The following is a 13315-nucleotide window of genomic DNA, read 5'->3' on the forward strand; positions in this document are numbered from 1 at the left end:
AGAAAAACCACAGAACATACATCAAAAAGAAGAAAAAACACTCAATCACATAACAACAGAAAAAAAAAAGAAAAGGAAAAAAAAGAATTAAAAACCAACTCAATTTTCTCATTTTTTCAAAATTCTCATTCGCTTATTTCTTTGACCTCCTCACGCCTCCCTCTCCTGTATTCCCAGTCATAACATTAGTTCAGCATATCCTTACCCCTTTTTCATTATAACATTTAGGTTGATTTTCATCAAATTTGCAACTTTATACCTTAACTAATTGTCCTACCATTTTTTCGTACCTGTCCTGGATCCTTTGGTTGAGATTCCTGCATTGCAGGGGTCAGACTCGATGACCTTTGGGGGTCCCTTACAACTCTACGATTCTGTGATTCTATGTTGGAAAGGTGGGTGTGAGGTCTCAAATGCTGTTTTGCTCGTTCTACATTTGGAAGGTGTTTTGGATGCTGTGCAGTTCCTCAAATCAGGCTTTTATTTCCGAGTCGATCTGGGCTCCCTCTTTCTTCTCTTTACCTGGCCACCCCAGCTTAATGAGGATGTTGACAAGCTGGAAGGTGTGCCGAGGAGCGTGACCAAGATTATCAAGGGTCTGGAAACCAAGCCTGATGAGGAACGGTCGAAGGACCTGAGTATGTTTAGCCTGGGAAAGAGGAGACTGAGAGGGAACACGATAGCCCAGAATAGACCCAGAAACTCCAGCGGGTGCAGAATGCCGCGGCAAGGCTCCTGGCTCCAGCTGCATACTAAGAGACTAGATTGGAAAATTTTCAGACAGGAGTGATGGGAGGCAAAAAAATTGAATGAGATGTAAAAGTATGTTTAATTACTGTTGAAAATGATACGTTAAAAAACTCCCCACTCTGTGATTCTCCGTGTTGCTTCTTTTTCTGACTGCCCACTTTCTTTTCTTGTAGGGCATTTCCCAAGGCCCTGATGGATTTCTGGTAGCCGGCTGGTGACGATCCGGGAAGGAGAGCATGGTTAAACACCAACCGCTACAGTACTACGAGCCACAGTTGTGTTTGTCATGTCTGACGGGGATTTACGGTTGCCGTTGGAAACGATACCAGCGGTCACATGATGACACCACGAAGGTGAGTCGCTGGAATTTATTCTGTATTTGTTGGCAGGCTGCCCCCGTTTTTGAAATCTCGCGAGGTTGGGGGGGGGTGTCTGTGCGAGTGTGTGAGCTGCCTCGGATGTGAGAATCTGAGAATGTGATTCATCTGTGATGATTAAGAGGTGTAGGCACTTAAGGTTTGACCACTCTGTCGGTTGTGAAGCAAACTACTTGTGGAACTGTGTGCGAATTCTGCAGGCTCTACGCTCCTTGTCATTTTTGCTTGCGGAACTACAGGCAGTTTTAACTGGTTCTAGCATTTCTACCCAGTTCTTCAGCAGAAAGGAATAGGCTTCCCAGAGCTGCTTACTAATGGAAGTGGCAGGGCAGTTCTTGGGCTTGTGGAATCTAAAAGGCGTGGCACGAAAGGAAATGGGGTCGGGAGGGAGGAGGAAAAAAGAAAACACAGGTGCTGTTCCGTACTTACGGAGTTCTTGTAATGGCGGTTGGACCGGAGAGATTTCAAGGAGACGGGAAGCCAAAACTTGCTGGTTTTCCAGCAGACAGGATGAAGAGATCCTGCAATCTCATTTCTCCCCCTTTTCCTGTGACCCATTATAGGCAAACTAAGGCCCAGATCCGGCCCAATCGCCTTTGAAATCCGGCCAGCGGACGGTCCAGGAATCAGCTTGTTTTTACATGAGTAGGATGTGTGCTTTTATTTAAAATGCATCTCTGGGTTATTTGTGGGGCATAGGAATTCGTTCATTCCCCCCCCCCCGTCAGTCAGGTGGTAGATCTTATTCTGATTGCCCCAGCTAATTTTTTTGCCGTATTTGCTGTCCCCTGGTAATCTGCAAGAAGGAAGGATCCTGTAGCAGTGGATGACAGAAGGATATCCCTTGTAACTTCTGAGGCGGATAGATTTTCTTGTGCTTTTAAGGGCAGTGATAGCCACAGAGCCCTTGTCATCTTCCCTGTCAGGCGAGAGGATTACGGTCTCCTGTTCCTCCCGATAGCCGTTTACAAGCGATCTTGTCTTCTGTGTCTTTCAAAATCCAATTAATATTTCAAGGTATCAGCAAGGAAAAGGCCCAGCCAGCAGTTTTTTTGTTTTCCGTTTGCAGCGCAAGACTGCTGATTGATGGCACGCCTAACTGAGTGAGCGAGAGAGAGATCTGCATAATAGCACCCTGTTGGGTTGAAATAACGACAGACAGGTAGCGAGTGTCATCAGGGAGGCATCTCCCGAACATGAGTCGGGGAGTTCCTTTTATTGAATATTACAGCATAGCAACATATGTGCTCGTCGCTGATTGGTTAACACAAGTACAAAGCAAAGGGTTGCATATAGACATTAATCATCAATAGATTAAAGGCTGAGAAGGAAGGTACATAACTGGACAGGCATGAAAACCTCCTAATTAAATTATAACCAATGATTAATATAGTAGGACTTAAAACAATTACTAATGATTGATATAGGAAACTTAAAGGAGCATGGTAGTCATGTTCCGTAGATGTGATCAACTATGCATTAAGAACAGGTCAGAGTTCAATGTTTTTCCTGAACTCACTGTGAACTGAGCATTCTAAGGTGGTGAGTGAATGTCTTTAGTATTGGAACAGTTTTGTACAGCATCATGTGCAGAAGCGAAGCTTAGAAGCAAGACTTTCCAGCAGGCCACAGTTATGTGCAGAATCGGAGCGTCCCATCAACACCCTGTATGTCAAATTCTTGGTTAGGGATCCACAGAGCCTTTCAAACCCCTTTCCTTAAGCAAGAATCCTCCTTTGCGAACCTGGGAATGGTCACATGAGAGCAGAGGCTGGTAATAGATGCTGTCAGTTTGAAGGGCTGACACTTAGAATCCTTGCTTTAAAACCAGAATAGTCCTAAATTCTGAATCCTCTCCAGGGTTTGCTGCTCTTTTTGGACTCCTCAAAATCCTCTGTCATCAGTAGGCTCTGTCAATAATAATAATAATAATAATAATAATAATTTATTATTTGTACCCCGCCCATCTGGCTGGGTTTCCCCATGAAAACCTATGCCGTAATAACATTTATAACTGTTTGAAGACCCTATGTTGTATTTGCTACAGCAGGCAAATACCATATTTTTTTGCTCTATAAGGCTCACTTTTTCCCTCCTAAAAAGTAAGGGGAAATGTGTGTGCGTCTTATGGAGCGAATGCAGGCTGCGCAGCTATCCCAGAAGCCAGAACAGCAAGAGGGATTGCTGCTTTCACTGCGTAGCGATCCCTCTTGCTGTTCTGGCTTCTGAGATTCAGAATATTTTTTGTCTCGTTTTCCTCCTCCGAAAACTAGGTGCGTCTTGTGGTCTGGTGCGTCTTATAGAGCGAAAAATATGGTGTGTCTGGACCTCTGCAAAGTCCTCAGAACATCTGTATGCTCATCTCCAGCTACAGCCCCTATTGCACTGGTGTTGTGTAGTGGTTAACTCACTGGTTCTCAAACTTTTTTCTCTGGGCCACGCTTTTGGAATAAGAATTTCCTTCTGCCACACCGAGTTTTTTTTTACTGATAAGAAATACATTGAACAACTCCTAGCAGTGCTTGATTTATAACATAGAACACAACTACTTTATACAGTGGATGCTCGGGTTGTGAACGTGATCCGTGCGGGATGCACGTTCGCAACCAGGAGCGTTCGCAACCCGCAGCTGCGCGTCTGTGCATTCGTGGGTTGTGCTTATGTGCTTCTGCGCATGTGCAAAGTGCGATTCGGCGCTTCTGCGCATGTGCAACCGCCGAAACCCATAAGTAATCCATTCTGGTACTTCCTGGTTTCGGCGGTCTGTAACCCAAAAAAATGTAACCTGAAGTATTTGTAACCTGAGGTATGACCGTAATAGGGTCCTGGGATGTCCAGAAAGTATAAAACAAGGCAGCTATGTAAGAACAGGAGTCATTTCCAAAATATAATGATAAATACAAATACTGTCAACCTTATATGCAAACTCAATGAGAGGTGTGAGATTGCTTTTGCCAGGTGATCTCATTTATATTAGGTCTTAATTTGAGGCATATTCTCATATCCCAATTAACACAAAGAAGCCTTTCTCTTTTCTGATCATTTGTATTGATCAGAGTTGAAAATCCCTGTTCGCAACAGTATCGCCGAGGGGAAAACCGTAGAATTTTTTTTTTTTTTTAATAATATTTTTATTGAACAATTTTTAATATAACAAAAACAAAACATACATAAACAAACATCAGACAATAATAAAACATAAAAACAAGTACCATTTCATAACCCAATTTGTAAACCTTACTTCCTCGACCTCCCCTTACTTCCCGTTTCTGTATTCCAAATTCTTACAGTTATTCAGCGAAATCTTGCCTTATTTTATTATAAATTTATAATATTCACCCTTATTCTCTTTATCATAACCCTTACTGATAGTAACCATTTATTTTAATCCAACATCATTCTAACTGTCACCAATTTTATAATGTTTCTTTAAATACTCCTTAAACTTTTTCCATTCTTCTTCCGCCGCTTCTCTTCCCTGGTCTCGGATTCTGCTCGTCATCTCCGCCAAATTCATATAGTCCATCACCTTCATCTGCCATTCTTCCAGTGTGGGTAGATCCTGTGTCTTCCAGTACTTTGCAATGAGTATTCTAGCTGCTGTTGTAGCATACATAAAAAAGGTTGTATCTGTCTTTAACACCCCCTGGCCGACAATACCCAAGAGAAAGGCCTCTGGTTTCTTGGTGAAAGTATATTTAAATACCTTTTTCAGTTCATTGTAAATCATTTCCCAGAATGCCTTAATCTTCGGGCACGTCCACCAGAGGTGAAAAAAAGTACCTTCCTTTTCTTTACATTTCCAACATTTATTATCAGGCAAATGGTAAATTTTTGCAAGCTTGACTGGGGTTATGTACCACCTATAAATCATTTTCATTATATTTTCCCTTAAGGCGTTACACGCCGTAAACTTCAGCCCGGTGGTCCACAACTTTTCCCAGTCAGCAAACATAATGTTATGACCAATGTCCTGAGCCCATTTAATCATAGTTGATTTAACCATTTCATCTTGTGTGTTCCATTTCAGCAGCAGATTATACATTTTTGACAAATTCTTAGTACTGGATTCTAACAGTTCAGTCTCTAATTTTGATTTTTCCACCTGGAAGCCTGTTTTTCTGTCTAGTTTAAACATTTCATTTATTTGGTGATAATGTAACCAATCTCTCACCTTCCCTTTTAATTTTTCGAAACTCTGCAATCTCAGTTTGTCCCCTTCCTTTTCCAAGATTTCCCAATATCTTGGCCAGAAAGATCAAAGATCCTGCAGAAAGATCAAAGCGAAAGACATTTCAGCCGTAACCGATTGAAAGGGGAGCTGCGAGAGCTAATAAATCCACCACCAAGTAAAGAACTCCCTCCCCGAAGGCAGGAGGGGGAGGGAAGAAGATTTTAAAGTGCTTTCCTGCCTTTTTAAAAGAATTCGAGTTATTTACCGCTGCTCCTGTACCTGGGATCGGACTGCCGGAGAAAAGGAACCGGCTTAGGACTGTTGATACAAGAAGGTAAAAAAAAGTATCTTTAACTAACTGACTTTGGTTACTCTCAACTTGAAACATTTACTTTGTTGCACAGTAAAGCTATTCTGCAGGATTTTACTGACTTGGATTTTTCAGAAAGAGAAAGAACAATTGGAAAGAACTAGTAGGACTTTTGCTTGACTTATGGAGAGTGGGAGACTAATTTGAAAGTAAGGATTTGACTGTACGCCCTCTAGAGGACTTATAAATTGTTTCAGCAACAAGTGGAATTTTAAATCTGAGAACTTTTTGTCTGACAGCTCCAGAGTGTGGGAATGACCTTGAGTAAAAGACTTTGTTATGGCAGATGGTAAAGAGAAACTTCACAAGAAAGAGGATTTACAAGAAACAACCTTGAGATCTGGCAGACAATACAAAGTTGACTCTTCCATGCAAAGAAGGGCTTCTGTATCAGGAGCCTCGGGAATTACAGCTATACCAAAGGCAAAAGTGAAAATAATGTCTTCAGAAGAATCCTTTGCTAAGGTACTGGAGAAGATAAGTGACTCTTTAGAGGAATTAAAAAAGCAAGGTGCAGAAACTAAAGTACAAGTTGCTGAAACAAATAAAAAAATTGAAGAAATCTCTGGGAAAATTGATTCAAATACAAAAAGTATAACTGACCTTGGGAACAAAGTGAATTCAAACGCAGAAGCAATTGGGAAATTACTGGAAGAATTATCTACAACAAGAAAGATAGCTGAGGAAGCTAAAGAAATTGCGACTGCTGCGGAGGGAAAATTTCCACCAGTGTTTAAGAAACTCAATGAATATGAACTGGCACTCTCAATGCAAGATATGCAACGCAAGGAGAGGAACCTAAGGATCAGGCTTGTGCCGGAAAAGGAAGAAGACAACCTGGTGGACTATTTGACAAAAGAATTTTCTGACTTTTGGAAGCAGGAGCTGGATAAAGAACAATTTAAAATAGAAAGTGCATTCAGATTGGGAGCAAGGCAGAAGAAGAACAGACCCAGAGACTGTTTAATAACTCTGAGATCAAAGGAGGAACGGGACAAGATATTGAACCTGCATTACCAAACAACCCTTCGAATTGAAGATTCTCACATTGAGATTTTTAAGGATATCCCGAAAAATATTTTGGACGCAAGAGGACACTACAAGGACCTGGTGATTTTGTTGAGAAGGAACTACATACCATTCAGGTGGGAGTTCCCCCAAGGCTTGTCTTTTAAATATAAGGGGAAGAAAAGAAGAATAAAGACAGTGAGTGATAAAGACAAGTTCTTGGAAGAACACGAAGAAGACCTACAGAAAGAGACGCATCCAGGGCAAGGGCATCCTTCATTAGACACGGACACGGAACTACCGACGAACGAGGAACAAAAATTGGGAGCTGTAGGAGGAAAGAGTAAATAACCTCATCATGGCTCTGCAACTTCTAACCTGGAACTGTAATGGTCTAAACAACCCCCGAAAAAGGAAAAATATATTTCATGCTTTAAAGAAAGACCAATTGGACTTGATTTGTCTACAAGAGACTCATGTGACAAGAACACACAGAAAATTATTAATAAATAAGAGATTGGGACAAGAATTTATATCTTCAGACAGAGTAAAAAAAAGAGGAGTGGTGATCTATGTAAAGGAAAATCTGCAACCGAAACAAATCTTTAAGGATGACCAAGGAAGATATTTGGCAATTGAAATTCAATTCCAAGGAGAAAAATTTTTGATAGTGGGAATATATGCACCAAATGAAGGGAAAGCAGAATTTTTTAAGAAGCTGCATGAGACTTTAATGGACTATATGGATTATAAACTAATCATGATGGGAGATATGAATGGAGTAGTTTCAACAAATATGGATAAAGCACAAAGACAGGTAGTTACAAAAGATGGAAGACTACCAAAAACTTTCTTTGAAATGACTGACAATATGGACTTGATTGACATTTGGAGAACAAAACACCCATTAGAGAGAGAGGGAACCTTCTTTTCTGAAGCCAAAATGACATGGACTCGGATCGACCAAATCTGGGTGACTAGCAGTATGGCGTCAATTATAAAAAAAGTGGAAATCTGCCCAAAAACTCTCTCCGACCATAATGCAGTAAAGATGGTGATGAAGCAAACGACAACTGGCTCTTTCAGATGGAGAATGAATGACACTTTATTTAGAGACGAGGAGATCTGTAAAAAGGCCCAAAAAACCCTGAAAGATTATTTTGAAATTAATCTAAGGACTAAAGTAGAAAAAAGAATAGTATGGGACGCAAGCAAAGCCGTGATGAGAGGGTTTTTGATACAACAAAATACATTAAAGAGAAGAAAGCAAAATGAGAGGAAGGAGAAAATTCTGGATAAGATAAAAGAAGGGGAAAGGAAATTAAGATTGAAGCCAAAATCGCAAGAGATTCTAAGAGAAATTAAATTGTACCAAACACAATATATGGAACTGATGAATCAAGAAATAGAATGGAAAATTAAACAAATGAGACAGAAGTCTTTTGAATCTGCAGATAAATGTGGTAAGTTATTGGCTTGGCAAATAAAGAAGAGACAAAAACTCAACACGGTAACAAACTTAGAAGTGGAAGGAAAGAACATATGCAACCCAGCAGAAATTAGAAATTGCTTTCAGAACTACTTTAGACAATTGTATACACAAGGGCCGCAGAATGAAACAGATATACAACAATTCCTCGAGAAAAATGGGTTGAAAAAGATTTCGCAGGAAAGTAAGACAATTTTGAATCAGGAGATATCAATACAGGAAATAGAAGATGCCATTCAAAACATGACGTTGGGCAAATCACCTGGACCAGATGGACTGACTTCCAAATATTACAAAGTTTTGAAGGAAGGACTTACACAACCTTTGAAGGAAGTCTGTAATGAGATCATGAAGGGGAAAAGGGCACCTGATACGTGGAGAGAGGCCTATATTACACTTATACCAAAGACAGAGACTGAAAAGACCCAACTTAAGAACTACCGACCCATCTCCTTACTAAATGTGGATTACAAAATCTTTGCTGATGTTTTAGCAAAGAGACTGAAAAGAGTTTTGATGGAGGAGATTCATGGGGACCAGGCGGGCTTTCTCCCGAAAAGGCATTTGTCGGACAATGTAAGGAATATAATTGACATTTTGGAGAAGTTGGAAGTGAATATAAACACTAAGGCCGTTTTGATATTTGTGGATGCCGAGAAAGCCTTTGACAACATTTCTTGGAGTTTTATGCTGAAGAACCTCCGGGGGATGGGGGTAGGCCAAGGGTTTGAAAATGGTATAGGTGCAATATATTCTGAACAGAAAGCAAAATTAATTGTAAATAATGTTGTAACAGAAGAGTTTAAGATTGAAAAAGGGACACGACAGGGGTGCCCTATCTCCCCCTTACTTTTTATATCGGTCCTGGAGGTTTTGCTTAATATGATCAGGAGGGACCAGTTGGTTAAAGGGATTCAGGTCGGAGTTAAACAATACAAATTGAGAGCATTTGCAGATGACCTAGTACTTACACTGCAAGAGCCAGAAGCTAGCACGAAAAGAGTTTTGGAAATAATTCAAGAGTTTGGTCAACTGGCAGGATTTAAATTGAATAAGTTAAAGACTAAGGTATTGGAGAAAAATTTAACACAGTTTGAAAAAGAAAGGTTTCAGAATGAGACGGGGTTGGCTGTGGTTAAAAAAGTGAAATATCTGGGTGTGAACATGACAGCTAAGAATGTGAACTTATTTAAAGACAATTATGAAAAAACGTGGACAGAAGTGAAAAAAGATTTAGAGATTTGGTCAAACTTGAAGCTTTCCTTGTTAGGTCGAATTGCAGTGATAAAAATGAATGTATTGCCAAGAATGTTATTTTTGTTTCAAGCATTACAAATAATGGATAAAATGGACTGTTTCAAGAAGTGGCAGAAAGATATATCTAAATTTGTCTGGCAGGGCAAGAAGCCCAGAATAAAATTTAAGATATTAACGGACTCAAAGGAAAGAGGGGGGTTTGCCCTGCCAGACTTTAAATTGTACTATGAAGCGGCAGCTTTCTGCTGGCTAAAAGAATGGCTGCTTCTTGAAAACACAGACATTTTGGATCTGGAAGGATTTAACAATATTTTTGGGTGGCATGCATATTTGTGGTATGACAAGGTTAAAGCGCATAAAAGTTTTAAAAATCATATTGTCAGAAAAGCACTATTGAATGTCTGGGTTAGATACAAGGACTTGCTGGAAAATAAGACTCCAAGATGGTTATCACCAATGGAAGCTAAGGCAGTTAAAAAGCTAAATATGGAGTCGAAATGGGAAAACCGTAGAATAGCCAATGCTTTTAGAAGAGAGGCATGGATATGCCTCAAGTTTCCAGCGCTCCTGAATGCTTCGATTTTGGTCTTAAATGCAGTGTAAAGTAGTCTCTATGGGAGTATATTGTATTTAATTATGGGGTATCAGAGTTTTGGGACGCAGGGGGTTAAACCACAGAGCCTAGGACTTGCCGATCAGAAGGTCGGCGGTTCGAATCTCCGCGACGGGGTGAGCTCCCATTGCTCGGTTCCTGTTCCTACCAACCTACCAGTTCAAAAGCACGTCAAAGTGCAAGTAGATAAATAGGTAAACGGCGGGAAGGTAAACGGCGTTTCTGTGCGCTGCTCTGGTTCGCCAGAAGCGGCTTAGTCATGCTGGCCACATGACCTGGAAGATGTACGCCGGCTCCCTCGGCCAATAAAGCGAGATGAGCGCCACAACCCCAGAGTCAGCCACGAATGGACCTAATGGTCAGGGGTCCCTTTACCCTTATCAGAGTTTTAGGGGGTTACCAGGCTGGGATAGCTGGGATAGCAGGCGTGTTGGTGTTTGAATGTTTGATGTAGATTTTTTCAATTTCGTTGTTCTGTATGGGACAATGACAATAAAGATTATCGTATCGTAGTCACTGAAAAGCTCCCCTTTTGTGCAGAAACCCTGCTGCAGAAATAGTGACAGGTCTCTGAGACTCTAGGTCATGACACCTGAGCTGAGCAGCCTGAGGATTAGCCCTGACTGGTCCCGCTCCTTGGAGAAACTGTCTGGGCACAGCGCTCAAACACCTTTTGCCAGCCTGCAAGCAGCCGTTGTGTGCTAATGATGTGTGGGTCTCTTGTGTGCAGCAGCAGTGTGCTTGTGCTGGCAGAGGAAGGAAACTTTCTTTTTTAAAAAATCTGTTGCTGTGTGAAAATGCTAATGGCTTGGCATCTACTTGAGGACTCTCTTCCCTGCTGCATAATTTTTAGTTCTGCTTGTCTGGCTATATCGGCCGCTTGCGACCAAGCGAAGATGCCCAGGCGCCAGGTTGCTGCCTGATGCCTCCGCCATCTGGAGGTGCGAGCCTGGGGATCCTTGGACGTGGGCTGTTTTCACATGCTAGCAAAACACATGTATGGAAGTGAGAGCTGGGCCATAAAGAAGGCTGATTGCCGAAGAATTGATGCTTTTGAATTCTGGTGCTGGAGGAGACTCTTGAGAGTCCCATGGACTGCAAGAAGATCTAACCGATCCATTCTGAAGGAAATCAGCCCTGAGTGCTCACTGGAAGGACAGATCCTGAAGCTGAGGCTCCAAGACTTTGGCCACCTCATGAGAAGAGAAGACTCCCTGGAAAAGACCCTGATGTTGGGAAAGATGGAGGGCACAAGGAGAAGGGGGCGAGAGAGGACGAGATGGTTGGACAGTGTTCTCCAAGCTACCAGCATGAGTCTGACCAAACTGCGGGAGGCAGTGGAAGACAGGAGTGCCTGGCGTGCTCTGGTCCAGGGGGTCACGAAGAGTCGGACATGACTAAACGACTAAACAACAAAGCAAAACACATCCCGCAGAATTCTATCTGTTATATTTTATCAGAATGAGTTTCAGGAACCAAAAGGCCGTACAGTGGTACCTTGGTTCTCAAACGCCTTGGTGCACAAAAAAACCTGGAACCCAAACACTGCAAACCCAGAAGTAAGTGTTCTGGTTTGCGAACTTTTCTTGGAAGCCGAATATACTCCGTTTTGAGTGTTATGCTTCCGATTTGAGAGCCACACTTCCAGTTTGAGTGTTACGCTGAGGTCTGTCTGTTTTTGCTATTTATTTTGCGTTTCTGTGGCTGTTTTTTGTGACTGTGTGGAACCCAGTTCAGCTACTGATTGATTGATTGTGTGACTGCAGTACATTCTTTATTGCTTTCATTTTATGGATCAATGGTCTCGCTAGATAGCACAGTTCATGTTAAAATGCTGTTTCAGGGATTGTTTTTAAAAGTCTGGCACGGATTAATCCATTCTGCATTACTTTCTATGGGAAAGCGTGCCTTGGTTTTGGAACGCTTTGGTTTCGGAATGGACTTCCGGAACAGATTAAATTTGAGAACCAAGGGTGGTACATGACCCCAGTTAAGCTTGCAAAAATTTATCACCTGCCTGACAACAAGTGCTGGAAATGTAAAGAAGCTGAGGGAACATTCTTTCACCTTTGGTGGACGTGCCCAAAGGTTAAGGCTTACTGGGAAATGATATATAATGAACTGAAGAAGGTATTTAAATTTACCTTTCCTAAGAAACCAGAGGCCTTCCTTTTGGGCATAGTCGGCCAATTGGTGTCAAAGAAAGATAGAACATTTTTTATGTATGCAACAACAGCAGCAAGAATACTTCTCGCCATGTATTGGAAGACACAAGATTTACCCACCGTGGAAGAGTGGCAGATGCAAGTGATTGACCACATGGAGATGGCAGAAATGACTGGCAGAATCCGTGACCAGGGGGAAGAATTGATGGAAGAGGATTGGAAAAAGTTTAAGAACTATCTACAAAAATATTGTAAAATGTTTGAGTGTTAAAATGATGTGGGAGGTGAAGGCAACACGGCATTTGGGACATGGTTAAAAGAGTTCTGAAAAGAGGAATTTTAACAAGGAGGGGGTATGACTAGAATAATATTATGTCAAAGTATATAAGGTGGTGTAAAGGTTCAAGATATGGGAAATTAGAGACATAATAACTGGAAATATATAATTTTAAACGAGTTTGGGAAAAGGGTTAGAATTTGCTGAATTGGACGGAAAAAAGAGGAATACAAAAAAGGGGGATGTGAGGAGGTCAGGAAAGAGGGATATGGATTTTTGAAATTTAAAAAGTGGAATTTTTCTTTCTTTCTTTCTTCTTTTCTTTTTTTTTGTTAAGTGTGTATTTTTTGTTCGTTGTTGATGTTTTCGTTTTGTTATATGTGATATATGTTTTGTAAAACTTAAATAAATAAATAAATAAATAAATAAATAAATAAATAAATAAATAAATTTGAGAACCAAGGGACCGCTGTGTTGGAAAATACCATTTTTGAGACATCTGGCCCAAAAATGGCAACTAGGCATTATGTTTTGGTGACTGTAACCCTGGTTTAAGGAGCCATTTGGCGCCCAGCTTGTACAGTCATTCCTCGGGTTACAGACGCTTCAAGTTGCGCGTTTTCGGGTTGCGCACCGCGCTGTACCCGGAAGTGCCGGAACGGGTTACTTCTGGGTTTCTGTGCTCATGCATGCACAGAAGTGCTAAATCGCGCTTTGCGCATGCACAGAAGCGCCAGATCACAATCCCCGTGTGCGCAGACGCGGTGCTACGGGTTGCGAACGTGCCTCCCGCACAGATCACGTTCGCAACCCGAGCGTCCACTGTATATCTGAG

General features: G+C 41.4%; 2 protein-coding genes across 4 annotated transcripts in view; both read left to right on the top strand.

The window, feature by feature from the left end:
• The window catches only part of FCHSD2 (FCH and double SH3 domains 2), a 376100-nt gene that overhangs the window by 355358 nt on the left and 7427 nt on the right, over positions 1–13315 (top strand). The window lies entirely within an intron of this gene.
• Positions 1–13315, top strand: part of GDPD5 (glycerophosphodiester phosphodiesterase domain containing 5) — a 176857-nt gene that overhangs the window by 76980 nt on the left and 86562 nt on the right. For both annotated transcript variants that reach the window (XM_053385395.1, XM_053385396.1), the window contains exon 2: positions 924–1103. In XM_053385395.1, the coding sequence (XP_053241370.1) occupies positions 987–1103 (117 nt within the window). In that variant the 5' untranslated portion in view covers positions 924–986. The remainder of the gene's footprint in view (positions 1–923; positions 1104–13315) is intronic.

This window comes from Podarcis raffonei, chromosome 4 (genome assembly GCF_027172205.1).
Source record: "Podarcis raffonei isolate rPodRaf1 chromosome 4, rPodRaf1.pri, whole genome shotgun sequence".
Lineage (NCBI taxonomy): Eukaryota > Metazoa > Chordata > Lepidosauria > Squamata > Lacertidae > Podarcis > Podarcis raffonei.